Raw genomic sequence first — 17,708 nt, forward strand, 5'->3', positions numbered from 1 at the left:
GTGTGTGTGTGTACGTTCATTGTTGTGATTTAAATGCTAAAACAAAAGACATTATTTTGCATTATATTACATGAAAATACGTAAATTATTTTTGTGGAATTTAAAACTACATTTTATATTAATTATATTTTGTGACTTAATTCAATTTCTTGATGAATAAATTCAATTTGCAGATTACAAAGTAAGCACGTTCAAGAAGAAAGTTTCAGAGTTTAAATGTCATTATTGAAAATTGAAGTTAAAAACTACTTTAATGAATTTTTTAAAAACTGCATTTGCATTTTTCTATTTGTGCATATTTGTCAACTAAAAGGTAGGTTGATGTATAAATGACATTTATTGATGAATAAATAAAAACTCTGGACAATTAATTTACATTTTTTGATTGTTCATTGATAAGTAAAAATTCTGGATTATATTTTTCTTGAATAAATTGTTAAATATTTTAAAGTCACTGAATACAAACTCTACTTTAATAAATCACACTTAGTTGATCAAAACTTGGCGGAAAAAAAGAAAGACCACTTGATCAAAAATAACATTTGCTTATGAAAATCGTTTATCGGTAAATAGGTTACAGTGGTTGACAAAGACATGTTATTTATCGCGTCAAAAATAAAAGTTATTGCTAAAAAAAACATTTGTTGATAGATTACATAGTAATGATAAATTGTTGAATAAATTACTTGTTCATATGTGAAATGGGTTAAGAAATAAGTAATAGACTCATTATCGAATAATAATGTGAAAATGAAAAAAGGACGTAGATACTAGATTGTGTTCTGTCGGTAACTTTGTGGCAAATCCAGATGAAACGTGGAGCGTGTTCTTAAGGTGGCGGTGAAATCATCAAATGAAAATGAATCAATAAAAGTGAACTGTCAATGAAACCTATTTTGTGTATCGATACGCTACTTCTAAAATTACACGTTGTCACAACAACGTCAAGACGTTGACATGAATTCATTGAAAATGTACAAACTTGTCATGTGACCCAAGCAAGATGTTACTGACTGTATAATATAATAATTATTATTATTATTGAGAAAGCGAGAGAGAGAGAGAGAGAGAGAGAGAGAGAGAGAGAGAGAGAGAGAGAGAGAGAGAGAGAGAGAGAGAGAGAGAGAGAGAGAGAGAGAGAGAGAGAGAGAGAGAGAGAGAGAAGACTGCTTTATTTACACACTAAACACTTCACTTTCACACAGACACACACACACACACACACACACAAGCGTGGCCCCCCGGGACCTCCGTATGGTTGTGTTGGGATGATAAATAGCGTTCCGCTGGATCGATCCCCCCGCCCCTCGTCCCCCTCAAGACCCAGCACATCCCCCACTCCGTGCCCCTCCGCACCCCCAACACAAAACTATATGCAGCAATTAATTCCCGCTTGTCCCGCCATCCCTCATCGGGCCTGCCGGCGCGTATCGACGCAGATTACTGCTGATGAACCGTTTTATCACACACGCACACGCTCTCACGCTCGCGCACACACACATCTTCATCACGTCACTTTCATGACAACTTTTCAACACGGCCAAGACGTGAGAGCAAACACGCGAGGAGGGAATGATGTCGCTAAGGTTCAAAATGGGAAAGGAGATGATGTCGAAACATTGTGAGTTGCGTCTGAAGTGGTTTTAAGTGCAATTATAGCTTGTGAAAAAATGTATTTTTCTTTAGGAATGACAAAGCGCTACAGTTGTAGCTCACATTCAATGACATATTAAGTGAAGATTATTCAGTTTGCTGATCAATAATTTGAAAGTGAAATCTGATTGATAATCAATCACACCTCGCGGCCAATGACCTCCAATGTCACATGTCGAAAAGAATCCGCCACTGGTTTTAAAATGTTTTGTTTAGTTTTTAAAAAAAAAAAACTCTAATAATTTTCCTCTGCTGACTATAAATGTTACTGTTTTTTTAATATGGTGAAACGTTTACACAAACTGAGCTACTGCACTTAGGTTAAATTTAAAAGACTTTGAGAATAACATTTTTAGCCTTAAAAATATTTCATACAATTTTACTATATTACAAGATAAGTTAAACATGTGCATGAATATGACTATGGTATTTATGAATTTGAAAATAACTCAAAAAGTAAAACAGTAGATATGATGTTTAGAATGTCATTACATCTTTCAAATGTAAATAAAGTTATGGGTTAGTTGTTAAAAATTAAACAAAAAATTAACAATCAAAAATACTCTAGGCATTATAATTTCATAAGATTTTAAAAAACACTTTAAATTGAGAATTAAAAATTAAGTTTCACAAAATTGTGAACCACAATTTAATGTCCTTATATATAAATAAATAAATATAATATTCAGAAATAATTAGCAATAAAATATAATTATAATTCAAAATGATGGAATAAAAAATCTAATTCTACACATCTCAAAAATGACATTTGCAAATAAAGCTATAAACAAGATAAAGTCCACACATTCTACATTTACACAAGCGTGTGTGTGTGTGTGTGTGTGTGTGTGTGTGTGTGTGTGTGTGTGTGTGCGTGCGTGCACGTACGGTTGTTGACGTCGGTGTTGTGGCTGCTGATGGGTATGATCTCCATCCTCTGTTGCCCGTAGAGGAAGTAGTCCAGCTCCTCGGCGGTCAGCTTCATCCTGCCCCCCGTCTGCACGGTGGTGGACGTCTTGCCCGCTTCCTCGCCGCCGACGCTCTTCACGCTGGACGATACCACCCCGACGCCCCCGCAGCTCTGCTCCTTCACCTGCAGCAGGCGTCCCAGCGCGGGGTTCTCAGCAGGGGGGGCCACCCCCACCGCATCCCCTCCGGGACCCCCGGGGCCCACCGGAGCCAGGGCCTGCCCATAGAGCGCCATGTGCTGGCTGAGAGGAAGTTGGGCCACCACCACGGAGGAGGAGGAGGCGGGCGCCAGGGCGGCCCCCGACGAGGTGCAGTGGGGGGGTCCCGAGGGCGCGGGTAGGGGCGGCTTGAGCGGCGTGTGCGGGAAAAGCTGCTGCCAGTGATGCAGGTAGGACGACGCGTCCACTTTGAGGAAGGCCGACGCCGCCGCCGCTGCCTCGCCCGGCTTCAGCATGGCGCCACGCCGTCTGTATGGGGGCGGGGGGGATATGACAACTGTCAGTCATCTGCGTCTCGCGCACGCACGCACGCACGCACACATTTGACTTCACTGTCAGCTCTCACGCCTAATCTTTTAAAAAAACAAAAAAAAAAACTGTATAAATTACATACCGGATGTTATTTTACGACACCTAAAAGTGTTCTAGCAAATTTAACTGCATATTATAGTCGTAACATAAATAACCATACAAAAGTACATTTTTAATGACACAATTAAGGTTTAAAATCACTCATAGGTCTTGTGAAATTGAACGCACAGAAATGTATGACAGTGGATTTAATGACGGCCTAAACATGTTGAATAGAATTTAATGATGAATCCACCGTGCGTAAAACTGCAAAGTAGTGAAGCTTTTAAACCATTTTGATGGACAATGGATAAATATGGAAAATTGAATCTCCACATTTATGCATATCGATACATACGCTCTGCAGTAGTTTTTAAAAAAAGAATGAATACAGTCGTTGTAAAAATAAAATCAAGCAAATGAAAAATAAAGAAATACAAATAAATAACAGGAGTAAATGTGTCATCTTTCATTCAATGAGTGTCAAACAATATTGATTAAGGCATAACTAAATATGCAATAATGAGTGACAGGCCTGCATTTAAATTTTCACGGGGATTTCTTTGTAAACAATTAGTTTTCAATCAAGCCATTTCTAATGACAAATAAATGTGAAAATGAACATTCACAGAGAGATTTCATTTCTCATATGCTGCAAGTCTTTCACAACAAAAGCCCACAAATTCGATCACACACCTGCCGAGTCAGCGCAAACATTTTAAATCATGAAATCAACGACGACAACACTCAGGTTTTGATGCAAGAAAACAAAAAGATGTGGAGTGGCGGTGTTGCGTTCGTTCCACTCGGTCGAACCTTCTCCACTTTTTTTTGGGAGGGGGGGGTCAACTTGTGAACCGTACGCACACAAAGACAACAAAACGTCATAAAAGTCGGTTGTCATCTTTGCTCATCGAAACCTTCTCGAGTTGATTGAGTCAAAACGCCCGCAAAGTTTTTGTACGTCAAACAAACAAAACAAAAAAAAGACATAAAAAATAAAAACAAAGATATTGTGAAAATAGGGAATGAAAAAAGTATTGCACAAAAACAACAACAATAAACATATAAGTAAACTTAAATAAGAATAATAACCTTACCGGTGCGGTGAGGCTGCGTGCGTGTGTGCGGCTGAGGAGCGCTGACGTCCGACCTCGATTCTTCTTCTTCATGGAGGAACACACACACGCACACACACACAAAAACACACACACACACGAGCCCTGTCTCTCTTTTTCTTGTTCTCCCTCGCTTGCTCTCTCTCACTCTTCGACCCCAAAGAAGAGGAGGATGAAGAAGCAGAGGAAGATGATGTGTCCTGCGCGCCTCCACAGCCCAAAAAAGCAGCACGTGACCGTGTGCCGCTCACACCCCCCTCTCTCTTTTTCTCGGACCACCGACACATACGCACACAGGCGCGTGCACACACATTGTCCCTGGTGACGCGCAACCTACATGTGAACTTTGAACTTGCAAACTGACACGAGAAAGATGAAAACTTGACTTTTTTCTTGTTAAAAAAGTGGCAGGACAGTTTTTAACGTTTTGAAATGATAAAGAGTGTAAAGACAAGCTAATTTACATATCAGGCCCCGCCCACCAGGCAGCAGATTGTCGGCGGGGCAATTTAATCGGCCAATGTCAGCCCTTTTCAAGACCGAGATTAAAAGAAACATTTTTTGGGGATAGGTAGAAAAAAAATGTACTACTCTTAAACTGTTTTTATGAAGTTTGTCTTATGAAATTAGTTTATGAAGTTAGTCTGCGTGCGAGCGTCCGAGTGGGAGTTGTGGCCGACAGCAGCTCTTTGGAAGTGTTTTCATCTTGTGTTTTTGTCACAACTAACAACTGATGTGAAAAAACAAATGCTTCACAACAAGCGTAAAACAACGGGAAGGAAAACCCAATTTCCAACACGACAAAATATAACATGACCAACATAACAAAACAAATGAAAATTTAAAAAAAAATTAAACGGAACAATGAAAGGAAAACAGTTGACCTAAGGTAGTCAACGTAACACAATGGATGTTAACAGAGAACAAATATCGCAACATTCAATGCGTCAATATGTCAATAACTAAAACAAACAAATGAAAAATTCAGTTTGTACATTCTGGTGAATAGCACCCTCTGGTGGCATCTAAAGGTATGACGTGTGTTTGGCTTTGATAATGACGTCAAACTACCCTCCTCTTAATTCTTCCTGTTTGACGCACTTTGTTTGCCGTGAAGATTATTACTATTATTACTTGCTGATTGTTATTATTAGCCCGACTGGCCTTGACTTCCCTAGCAACGCGTGCGCGCGTGTGTGTGTGTGTGTGTGTGTGTGTGTGTGTGTGTGTGTGTGTGTGTGTGTGTGTGTGTGTGTGTGTGTGTGTGTGTGTGTGTGTGTGTGTGTGCGCGCAGACAAGACAGATTAGGGCTGAGCTCATTGTGTTTTTGGGTCGGTCTTGTTATCCGCGACCCGTAGCTTGCTAGCCGTCTGCGCGCACACACACACACACACACACACACACACACACACACACACACACACACACACACACACACAGCACATCAGTCAGCAAGCGCAGGCGCGGATAAGGACGCGGGCTAAACGGCGGAACACGTAAAGGCGGGCGTTGTTATGACTAGCATCGGCGTGACAGCCGCCATCCGTCATCCTGGCGAGCGGCTCTGGATTGATAAGGAACAAAAACACAAACACGCCAGCGTCTCCGCATGAACTCTTGCCGGCCCAAAAAACACTTTTTTAACTTTTTTTTTTACGAAAATGCTGGCTAGTAGCGGGTCAGAGAGAGGGAATTCGCCTCCGGCTCATCAGGAGCAAATCACATCAACTGGCTAGCTTTTAAACACACAAACATGTCGTGAAGAACACAAATTGATTGTTTTGAATGTTAATGGAGTAGTCAATTCAAAAAATGAAAAGGATAAGTGGACTCGGCCTGTTTCCCTGAGGGATGCCACATTCCATATCATTCAAATCATTTCATCTGAAAACAAGACAAAAAAAAAAAGAAAAGAAACTCACCCATTTGTCACGTGGTGTGTTTGTTATTTGACGACAATCCTGTGAGGGACAAAAACAACTTTTGAGTTACCTTTGTTAATATGTTAATATTCAATCAAGTCTTCGTTTCTTATGCTTATGACACTGGATTTCAACAGTAACCAGCCTTTGCAAAAAAAACAACAATGAACATCGCACAAATAACGTAAAACAATGAAGTAACACAACAGACTCAATTGAGAAGAAACATCACACACTAAAGCGACAACCCATGGAAACACATTACCACAAAAATTGATGATTTATTTAAAAAAAACTTTTGTTACCATTGTGAAATATTTTGACAGTATATTTTATTCATGGCACAAAGAAGAAAATATTTGTCAAATATTGTTGCTCTTAGTGTAGTTTTTAATGAATTGTCTGCTAGTTGTTTTTCCTAAAGGGACAAAAAAAAAAAAAGAAGAAGAAGCCAGCGTATGTCTGAGTGTGTATGTGTGAAACATTACCCCAAAAACATATTTTCCTGCAGCAGCGTGAGGTGTGTGTGAGGTGTGTTGTGTTGTTTTTGTGTTGTCTCGGAGGAAGCGGCGGGAGGAGAATTAGCTCTTTTCACGCATTGATTAATGACTTTTCCACAGCCCAGCGCATCGGCCGATCGATGAATTAACTGCCCAAATTCATCATTTTCTACAAGGAAAGCTAATTATTTGCACACAAAAACAACTTATTAACAAGCAAACACACACATACACACACATACACACACAAACTGCTCCCATCTTGGAGTCAACTTTAACCCCCAAGCGCACAAATCACCTGGAAATAAAACATCTTCATGTCTAAAATAAGAATTTGAAAGAAAAAAACATCACACATGGGATGAAACGTAAACTTGAGAACTGCTTCTGTAACACAATTACCGACAACGTAACGCAAGTAACGTAAAACAGGTCACGGTAACATAAGTCGTTTAACAAACTAACGTAAATCAAAAAACAAACGAGCAGCAAACTACCAGTGAGCAGCAAACTACCAGTGTTAAGTTTTGTGTTACACAACATCTGTTACCGTAACACTTTTCTGTTACTTGTATTGCATTATTTGCATTCCAATTCAGTTTTCTTGCATGAATTGTTTTCTTTTGGTTTGCCGGGTCATTTTTGTTTCCTTACTTGTTACTTTTATTGTAGAAAACAACCAACATAACACGACAACTCAGCGCCACTATGAATGAAACAAAAGCCGCTCAGTGGAACAAAGCACAAGAAAAATAAGACGGCTAACCTTAAAACAACTAACTTGACTCATATTATGGACTAAGACGTAAACAAAATAGCCTAATTCAACTAAGGTTTACACAGTTGAACGTGGCATAAGAAACAAAAAACAACAGTGTAATGTAACGACATTAGCACAACTAACAGAATCAACTAAGAACAAATCTCACACTACTAAGAAGTAAACTATTAGTGTGCAAGTGTGTGTGCTCGAGCGGGCGCGTGTGGTTAAGGTCCTGTTTGACATTCAATTAAAACATTTACATTCCTGCTTAATTAATTCAGCGGACAGCGGCGAGAAAAGACGAATGGACGGGTCGTTTTGACAGGAGGCCGATAAAACTACACACCGCGTGCATGTGCGTGCGTGCGCGGTAAGGTCACCGCAGGCTGACTATTATAATTCATGTGCATTGACAGATATTCATCAGGGACTTTTATTCTCTATTGCAGCTTTGCTTCTCTTGAATGCACAAAAAAAAAAAAAAAAACGAGATGAGAGCTTTGACTTATTCAAACGCAACCGATACCTTGAGTCTCCCTCTTGAGCAGCATGAAGTCCTCCAGACTAACACTTGAAAAACACCCAGTTAGTCCTGGTACAAATAACAAGTGCTTCTCACAACTACAAACGCAACAGATTCTTCAGAAAATTCTTGCAGACTTGCAGCTTTTAGTTTTGGACTGTAAAAATATTGAGGTGTAAGGCCGGCATAAATGAAGTCAGTGTATTATGACAATTAAAACGAATACTCATGTTAAGTGTTCGGCAAAAAAAAAAAAAAAAAAGAACGTCAGTGGATTAACCTCTAGGAAAAGCTAGCTAAATTTGAAAAGGTGATGCTGACGTCATCAATAATGTGATGCCGTCATCGGCATTGTTAAACTACATAATCTGTGCTATGCATCATCAACATGAGACAATGCTGAAGTATTTAATTTATTTAACTAAAAAATTAAAAATTAAAGAAATTTCTGTCCCATTTAGTTAGTTAGTCTTCATATGACACACATTTCAGCACTTTATACGTGTTTTTAACAACGTTAATGTCAATCAATGTTGACATCTTCTCACCTTGTTTCCTTTTTGGTATCGCAAGGCGGAACTTCTATTCGGTTGCTGACGTGAGGAGGAGAGGAGATGATGAAAGGAGGAGAGGAGTGGACGAGGGGAAGAAGGGGTTGCTCTCTGATGACGTATCCGCCAATGACGCTGTGTTTCCCGGCCATCCTGCCAGCTGAGCGCCACTGCAGAGATTCCTTTTCTCCGGAACCAGATGGAGCCTCGCTCGATGCAGCTACTGCCCACCCTGCTGCTGCTTCTGGACGCCGCCTGCCTCCACTCGGTGACGGCTTCACGGAGCGGGGTCAGCGGACCTAAAGTCACCGAGAAGGTACGTGTTAGCATTTGTGTGTTCCTTCGTGTCGTTAGCATGCTAGCTCCGTGTGTGTTTATTTTCTCTCGAATGCGCGGGCGCGCGCGCCGCTGTACACGTGTGCCCGTAGGCTTTCCCGCCAACCCACGTGCTGCACTTAGTAACGCATCTTTATGGAAATAACAAGGGAGATATTGATTCATAATGTTTATACAATTATTGTGACAGAGGGGAGGAACACGTCTTTATTCCATGACTGTTCATGGGGACAATCCATCAAAGATACAAAAATAGCATGACATCACAAAAGTGTATTTTTACATGTTGGAATTTTAGAAACGATGTTTGGAAAAATCCTTAATCCATTTTCTTTAAAAAAAAAGTCTAAATGTTTTTTTTTTTTTTTTAACTTTTAGTGCTTTTGATTGACAGCTCTGATGAATTGACAGCAATTGTTTGTGCACGCAGGTGTTTTTTGACATCACAGTGGCGGGTCACGAGGTGGGCCGCATCGTCATCGGCCTCTTCGGAGAGGTGGTCCCGCTCACTGTCAATAATTTTGTCGCACTAGCAACTGGAGAGGTAATACTGTGGACCATGTGAGAGCATATTACATCCAGTCTTCTAAGTGAGTGTTCACGTGTGATTGTTTGTAGAAAGGCTATGGCTACAAAAGCACAAAGTTCCACCGGGTCATCAAAGACTTCATGATTCAAGGAGGAGACTTCACCGCTGGAGACGGAACTGGAGGTACGACCACCACGTTGAAAATAAGCCATGTACTCATGCTACCATGACATAAATACCATTTTTGTGTCAACATTTGCCGATGTGAATGATAAGCTTCATATGTGATCATAAAAATAAGTCGATATGCGGTGGGATGATTTGAATGTGAAACTACTCTCTCGTGGTTGTTCAGGTCACAGCATCTATGGGACGACGTTTCCGGACGAAAACTTCAAACTGAAGCACAGTTCAGCAGGATGGGTATGTCATTAGCATAGCCTTTTTCTTTCTTTCGTACACACTCCTTAGCATGTAGATTTGTCTTGATAGAAATTATTTCAGCGAATTTTAGTTTTAAAAAGAGTGAAGAGAAAAATCCTATTGTTTCCAACAAAATGAATAATACATCAAGAAAGTTGCATGTTTTTAAAGGCTAAATGTCTAATATGTACAAGAATAAAATCCGATTTTTGTTTTCTCATTGAGGAGAACAAAGTTGTATTTTTTGTTTTGTTTTAGGTAAGCATGGCTAACGCCGGCGCAGACACCAATGGCTCACAGTTCTTCATCTTGGCCACCAAAGCACCCTGGCTGGATGGGAAACACGTCGTTTTTGGAAAAGTTCTGGACGGCATGGTGCGTCTAAACACATTACTTCTGCTGTATAAGGATAATCAGAATTAAAAGGCATTATGATGTCATTTGACAGTCTGTGGTGCACACCATCGAGCTCCAAGACACCAATGACAGAAACCTGCCGTACGCCGAGTGCGTCGTGGTCAACAGCGGACGCATCCCCGTCAAAGAACCCTTTAGCGTCGACGTCGACGGATGGTAGAATATCAAAAATATTCCTTATTTCATCTTGAAGAAATGTTGGCACACTATTCACTTGTTGGCTAGGCTCGCAGCATCTTCTACCAAATGTTTTCGTCTTCCAAATTTTAATCATAATAATTTAAATACAAAAAAGCGTTAACAATGATCGACTTATGAAGTACATACATGTGTTTATTTTTCATTGTTATCGATGCACAAAAATGGTCAAGGTTCAATTTGAAGGTGAATAATGTTTCAATGTCAACAAATGTGTAATTGGTGCTATGGTGATGATTGACAGCTGCATGCACTGTCTTTACTATGCATTCACAATATCTTTTCAAAATGTAATGATAACATATGCAAACTGTAGCAAAACAAATTTACATTTCCAATGACAAATTCATATCACATCAAATGTTTACATAAAATGATGATAGTCAGTGTTCCACTGTACTCCTTTTCTAACCACTATCATGCTGTGAATATGACCTCCCCAATGATGTCATCCATAGATCACAGCACGTTTCATTACCAATCTAATTATTGTAGTTTTTGTAATAAATGTCAGTGCCAAATAAACTGCCTCTCTGCCTTTAATTAAAACTATTTTAGTATTACTTTATATTTTGAGTATATTTTACTTGGTTTTAATTTTGTTTATGCAAATTACATACATTCAGTAACTAAACGAATAAAATGTATTAGTTTAAATTAATTAAAAACATGAAGAAAAGTAAAAAAATATTTGCAATTTAATCATTAAAAACGCAAAAAAATGAATTAAATCTATTTTCTCATAACTTAGTCAAATGAAGTGAAATAATAGAAAACAATTGGAAATAATAGATATAAAAATAAATCAGAATTAAATATTTAAAACATATTTATTACAAATTCAGAATAAATAATAAAATGACAGCTAATAAAACAATTATACAAAGATATTTATTGGTTCAATAAACGATTTTAACAAAAATCCCAAAATGTTCCGTGACGATAATTAGGCATTGAAATATTATATTTGAATTAATTGAATACATACAATTAAAATGTTAAAATATGTATAATTTATAAACCTCTTTGAATAAATTATAAACAAACATAATTCAAAAAAAATTAATTTAATAAAAAAAAATTTGTGATTGGGCTCCTGGACATTTACTTTGACTTACTTTACTTTTATAGATAAAATGTTTTGTTTTATTAATGAGCAGCAGTTTAATGGGGAGGAGTAGCATTTCTCTGGAAGCAAAGGACAACATTGACTGCGTGTTTAGACAACAAAAAGCATCTCTGCTCCTAATTGACAGCTGGTGTTAGCGGCCAGCGCTTACGTGCTAATGACGGCGGCGGCGGCGTAAAGGTTTTTGCCGTGGAGGGTTTTGGTGGTGGGGAGGGGGCTGACAGGCGGCATGACACCGGAAGGCGCTAATGAGCACATTTGTTTTGGCGCTGGACAGACAAGACGCTAACCCGCTAGCGTACGTTAGCGTGGATGAAAAAAAGACAAAAGGTCAAGAAAACAAACAGAAAAGCTCAGGAGAAAACAAGGAAATACATCAGCACAACTCAAATGTCAACAAGTACGGAAATAAAGAAAATAGCAACATTTTTACAGCTGACACACAAAAACAAAGAACACACACCATGACCATCACAGCAGTTATTGTTTTTCGTCTCCTTTAGCGGCTGAGCTTTCAAAAAAGGTGAGCATTAGCTCTGACAGTAGTAATTGGAAAGTTAGCTGTTAACTCATAAGGCATTATTATACTTAGCTTCTAAGGGAGCATTTAGCAGCTGAGCTATTAGCTGTCACGCTAGCATTTAGAAAACTAGGGTTAGGGTTTCCGGCTAGGGTTTCCAACGAGTTTTAGGATCGCTAATTAGGGTTTCAAACTAGGGTTAGGGTTTCCAGCTAGGGTTTTAAACCAAGGTTAGGGTTTCAAACTAGGTTTTAAAACTAGGGTTAGGGTGTCCGACGAGGGTTTAGGGCTACTTTTAGGGTTTCTAGGATTAGGGTTTCGGACTGGGCTTTCAAACTAGGGTTAGGGTTTCCGACTAGGGTTTCCAGCGGGTTTTGGGATGGCTAATTAGGGTTTCAAACTAGGGTTAGGGTTTCCGGCTAGGGTTTTAAACCAAGGTTAGGGTTTCCAACGAGGGTTTCGGGCTACTTTTAGGGTTTCTAGGATTAGGGTTTCGGACTGGGCTTTCAAACTAGGGTTAGGGTTTCCGACTAGGGTTTCCAGCGGGTTTTGGGATGGCTAATTAGGGTTTCAAACTAGGGTTAGGGTTTCCGACGAGGGTTTTAAAGCGCAGTTAGGGTTCCAAACTAGGTTTTAAAACTAGGGTTAGGGTTTCCGACGAGGGTTTCGGGCTACTTTTAGGGTTTCTAGGATTAGGGTTTCGGACTGGGCTTTCAAACTAGGGTTAGGGTTTCCGACTAGGGTTTCCAGCGGGTTTTGGGATGGCTAATTAGGGTTTCAAACTAGGGTTAGGGTTTCCGACGAGGGTTTTAAAGCGCGGTTAGGGTTTCAAACTAGGTTTTAAAACTAGGGTTAGGGTTTCCAACAAGGGTTTCAAACTACTTTTAGGGTTTCTAAGATTGGGGTTTCTAACTAGGCCAGTGGTCGGCAAAGAGGGGCCCGCGGGCCAATTTCGGCCAGCCATCTATTCTGTCTGGCCCGTGAGATGACGTTAATGTATTAAAAAAACAAAAACAAATTTCAACCCCATATTTTTTAAAGAAAAAAGGGCATACATTTGATGGCATACATTTGATGGGGTTGTTGTATGTCATACAACAATCCCATCAAATTCAAAACATTTATTGAGGTATGATAGTCCTTCGTGACAACAATAGGTGGAACATCCTGTTTCAGTTATCCATGACGCACAGGTCGGAACGGTATTGACACGCGAGTGCGCGTAATCTTATGCAAATTAAAACCAAAGTGTCCTGTCCCCCTCCTCCAGTGGGCAAGGTAAAAAATAGTCTATATTTCGTTAAATTAACAACATAAGGTCTGTTCAAATGGAAATAAATTCAATGCATTTTAAAAGTAATAATAATAAGATAAGCATTAGCTATCAAGGTAGCATATAGCAGGTTATTTGTTAGCTGTCAACCTAGCATTTATCGGCTTAGCATTAGCTCTAAAAGACCCTGTACAGTGACTCCCAAGATTCTTTTTTTCCGTATTTGTACACGGGTAGCGTTATCGGTTCATGGGGTTAGCGCTTAGCATTTGACGGCAGCGGTGTGTTGCTGTGTTGTCGTTGACCTTTCGAAAACACTGTCCCAGTGCGTGCGCGTATGCTCACGGGAAGGCGGCTATCTGTGTGCGTGTTGTTAGTTGGTAATGAGTCCTGTCATCCTTCCACGGATTCTCTGACTCGCTTCTTCTTTCGCTTTGCGGCCATTGAACCTGACAAGAAGCCTTCATCACCGTCTTCATCTTCATTTTCCTTCACTTGTTCCTCACGTTCTTCTATTCCTCTTTCTATTTTTCTTTCTCCTCTTTCTCATCCTTTTTCCTCTTTGTTTTCTCCTTCTCTTTACATCTCATATTTTCTCATCCAGCATGAAGGTGTTCTTGCTTTCTTTCTCTTTTGCCTTTTCTCTACTTCATCTCACCTGCACGTCAACACGAGAAATGGCGAGAACGCGAGAGTCGGACGGCGCTTGGAAAACTGAGCCAATGACCTCACGTGCCATTACAATATTGCCAAATAATGATAGCATTACTAGCCGTTAGCTTAACTCGCCTAACACATTTGAGTTACAATGTTGATACTCAAGCCACACGTGTTTTCTAATCTGCCTCTACGTGCGCTATTATTGGCTACATTAGCAGCTTTATTGGTAGCTAATATGTTGCTAATTCAGTCGATGTGATTGCATGTGCGTCCTTTACAGGGCAGAGCGTCGCCAGCAGGCGTTCTAACGCCATTTCAATAATGTGCCATTAGCCAGTTAATTCTCTGCCTGCTTGCTGTGCTAGCTAACGCTAAGGGATAGTGATGGTAGTGGCAAGTAAAACCGTCAGTTGCTACTGCTACCCTTCCATGACAAACCGTCCGAAACATTTGCGAAGATTCTGATACAGATATCTTTAGCTGCTCTTTCTGTGGCTGGCAGTTGGTTGTGTTACAGTAAATGTGCTTGTGATGCTAGCAGTAACAGCCATCAACATGATCAGCAGCTTGCAAAATAAAAAAAAATGCAAAATGATGCGCGTTGCCAACAATTATTCATGTTAGTGTTAGCATCCACACTGGAACAAGCTGCACGTTTGTAGCCTCCCTCTTTTCCTTAGCGGCTAGTTTAGCAGCTAATGTGTCACTAATTGCGCGGACGTCAGTTTGTGTTTGCGCACGCATCCCTCACGGCGCCGCGTGTTTAATGCTGTCTTAATGACGCGCCATTAGCCTGCTAATTCTCTGCACTTTTGCTTCACTGAAGACTAATTTTTCTACATTTTGTGTCATCAGTCGGGGTCTGCTAGGCAGCGAGGTAAGGGGTACGAGAGCGGGGGGTGGGGGGGCGGAACGGGGGTTCTGGAGGCAGTGGTGCGCCAGGGAAATCGTTAGCGCTCCTTCTCTTTAAATTGGGGAGGTGGACGGCAGGTGAACATTGCATTGATCGGCCTCTCAAGGCCTCTTCCCCCCCCATCCCTCACCGACAATTGCCTGCCCTTTACACACACACATGCACACACATACACTTCAGCCCCCACCCCCAAACACTTCAGCGCCAATTGCCGAGGCGGCACACACACACACACACCTCCTCCTTCGCACATTTACAAGCGTGAGCGTCGTAGCTGTCCATCAGGTTAACAACCAGCATCATGGAGCACAAAACACAAATATTGAAGAGGGGAGGGGCTGAAAAGGAGGGTGTCACTGGCAGTGTGGGGGTGGGGGGGCACAACAGGACAGAGACAGTGGGTGGCGCGAAGGGGGGGGTCCGGGGAGTAAACATGCTGATGATTTCCCAGGAGTTTGCTTCAAGAGGGCGAGAGACACCGGGAGTCACGAGTGAGAAAGAGAGAGCAGATGCTGTCCTGTCACCGTCGGCAACCGTAACCGCGATGACGTCTCCTCCGCCTCCTCACAACAACAGCGAGCAAGATGCAAGAGAAAATCGAAAGGCTGACACACACTCACACACACATACGTTCTCAAAGGGCCTCTCGGACGCTTCTCATCGTCCAATTAGAGTCCTCACCAAGACGACAGCACTTCCTGTCTCGTTCAGCGCCGAATTGTTTGCACTTTTTCATCCCGTTGATCCCGGCGGAGACCAAAATGTCCGTCTGTCTGGCAGCTTGCAGTTCACCCATTACTTTTCACACACACTTTGCTGGCATAGTTCACAAATGCAGGTTGAAATTGGAATGTATTTTATATGTCATCCAAACATATGTAGCTTTTATCCCATAAGATGTGTATTATACTTGTTTGTTATGGTGCCAAACTGTTTTCTTGGTGTTTTCTGGTTTGGTGATGCGATGACATTTTTAATTTTGAAAGACTGTTTTTAATAAAAGTTAGAATTTAGTTTTATTTTAAAAAATAGCCTCTCGCTTATCTTGAAATTCACTAAACAAAAGAATTTAGCCAAAAACTGGAACTAGAAATTCAAATGAAATATTTTCCTGACTTACTTTTCTTATTTTTGTGGTCACCCGTAACTGGTTGCTAGCCAATCGCAGGAATGCTCTTACTGATATTAAAAAAAAAGTACTATTGAACATTCCTAATATGATGGAAGTGAAATGTTGAATACAAATCAACTTGATGAGTTTCTCGACACTTGTTGCTTCTTTCCTGCGAGCCACTAACTTTGGTACGCTAGCTAATTGGCTAGCTGTTATCACAAAGGCGTTGAAAAGTCAACAAGATCATTTGAACTACTTGTCTATTGTTTTTAATCATGAATATAATGAGTAATATTGTTTATTTGCTATAGAACAAGACTTGGTGCTAACCTGTGCTCATTGCGTCTTCATTCCAGCCTTCCACCTCCTCTTCTTTCTCTCGTTCTTGCGCCTGCTGCTTTTCTTCTTCGTCCCTCAGAAACTAATTAAAGGCAAGAAGAGAAGAAGACTGGCGTTAGACGTTTTTAGGCCGGGTCAACCTCGCTCCCGACAAAAAAAAAAAAAGAAGAAAAAAAAAAACTTCCTGCTTCCTGTCACATCTATTATTTTGGGGGGGCTAGCTTGATATGGTTGCTACATCAATGCTATCACGGTGTCATCCGGATTCCAATCAAACACTCAAAGAGACGAACCTCACTGTCACATGACCGCCGACAAAAGCAATATCATAAGCGACTATGAATCTGACAACACAACTGCCGACATAAGCGACCGACAGCAACAGACATCACCACTGTCAAAAAACAAAAACATTGACACTACAACTGTCATCGCAACCAACAACAAAACATTGAAAAAGATGACAAGCAACTGACACCACAAAAGTTACATAACTCCTAACACAATACTCATAACCCAGTAGAGTGTAATAATCCTCATAATATTCATGAAAAGTCATATTTTTCCAGAAGAAAGGAGAATTAAAATAAAACAATTTGCCAATTCCCAGGAACTACAGGTATTCCGCAGGGCTCTTTCTTGGGGACCTTTCTCTTGATCTTCTCCCTTTCAGTCTAATTTTCTATAAATTTACAATAAATCATGTTTTTGAAAAAAAAAAAATCAACTTTTAAAGGTTTAAAGATGTTCTGCTAATATTATGGCTTTTCTGTAGGATCACTTTTTATATTACAGCATTCTTTGGTTTACATGTTTTACTCTACAGTGAGTAGGTAAATGCTAATAAGGGCGCAACATAATCAAACAGTTTTTTACTGACCAACCAATCTAATCTCCAGCTGTAAAAATGAATTTATAATGTGGGTGGTTAAAGAGTTCCCATTGGTTAATGTATAGTTAGTTACATGGGACAGAACTTGGGGAGGTCCTGGGCAGATTAGAATGACAAGGCAACAACAACAACAACAAAAACAAATGAACAGAATATCGTTAGGGGAAAAATGAATACAAATCCATAAAACAAATATTCCAATTTAGGTTATAATTGATGGTCATTGCTTTTCATTGGCCTTGCTTGCCTTGTGCGTGCATTTGCGTGTTGGTTGCTGTCAATCAGCTGCTGATGAAGGTCAAGCACACATTCAGCTCTTTTCTCCTTCTTTTTTTGTCATCTCTCTCCCCCCCTCATGCTCTGTTAGGCGCCCCCCAGCTCCCTTTCGGTTATGTCG

The 17,708-nt window shown here is 40.4% G+C and overlaps 2 protein-coding genes across 9 annotated transcripts in view; one reads left to right on the forward strand and one right to left on the reverse strand.

Annotated features, from left to right (window-relative positions):
- Positions 1 to 17,708, reverse strand: part of prdm6 (PR domain containing 6) — a 35,088-nt gene that overhangs the window by 14,027 nt on the left and 3,353 nt on the right. For 2 of the 8 annotated variants that reach the window (XM_085909238.1, XM_085909231.1), the window contains exons 3-6: positions 16,411 to 16,501; positions 8,566 to 8,867; positions 4,292 to 6,270; positions 2,542 to 3,089 (exon numbers count right to left, since the gene is read on the reverse strand). In XM_085909238.1, the coding sequence (XP_085765364.1) occupies positions 2,542 to 3,076 (535 nt within the window). In that variant the 5' untranslated portion in view covers positions 3,077 to 3,089; positions 4,292 to 6,270; positions 8,566 to 8,867; positions 16,411 to 16,501. Of the gene's footprint in view, positions 1 to 2,541; positions 3,090 to 4,291; positions 6,271 to 8,565; positions 8,868 to 16,410; positions 16,632 to 16,712; positions 16,839 to 17,708 lie in introns of those variants that run through there. The other 6 variants (XM_085909235.1, XM_085909232.1, XM_085909239.1 and 3 more) reach the window with 6 other exon arrangements.
- Positions 8,607 to 10,996, forward strand: ppic (peptidylprolyl isomerase C). Its single transcript, XM_085909356.1, has 6 exons — positions 8,607 to 8,884; positions 9,335 to 9,448; positions 9,523 to 9,616; positions 9,789 to 9,856; positions 10,115 to 10,231; positions 10,305 to 10,996. The coding sequence occupies exons 1-6, from the start codon at positions 8,768 to 8,770 to the stop codon at positions 10,431 to 10,433; spliced, it is 639 nt and encodes a 212-aa protein (XP_085765482.1). The 5' UTR covers positions 8,607 to 8,767; the 3' UTR covers positions 10,434 to 10,996.

Source organism: Syngnathus leptorhynchus, chromosome 4 (assembly GCF_054491065.1).
Source record: "Syngnathus leptorhynchus isolate UIUO chromosome 4, UIUO_Slep, whole genome shotgun sequence".
Taxonomy (NCBI): domain Eukaryota; kingdom Metazoa; phylum Chordata; class Actinopteri; order Syngnathiformes; family Syngnathidae; genus Syngnathus; species Syngnathus leptorhynchus.

Bases quoted from the DNA above. Each gene is read 5' to 3' on its own strand.
- ppic (XM_085909356.1), top strand. From the start codon at position 8,768: ATGGAGCCTCGCTCGATGCAGCTACTGCCCACCCTGCTGCTGCTTCTG. The intron at 8,885-9,334 runs GTACGTGTTAGC...TTGTGCACGCAG, and splicing joins GACCTAAAGTCACCGAGAAG to GTGTTTTTTGACATCACAGT. The intron at 10,232-10,304 runs GTGCGTCTAAAC...GTCATTTGACAG, and splicing joins GAAAAGTTCTGGACGGCATG to TCTGTGGTGCACACCATCGA.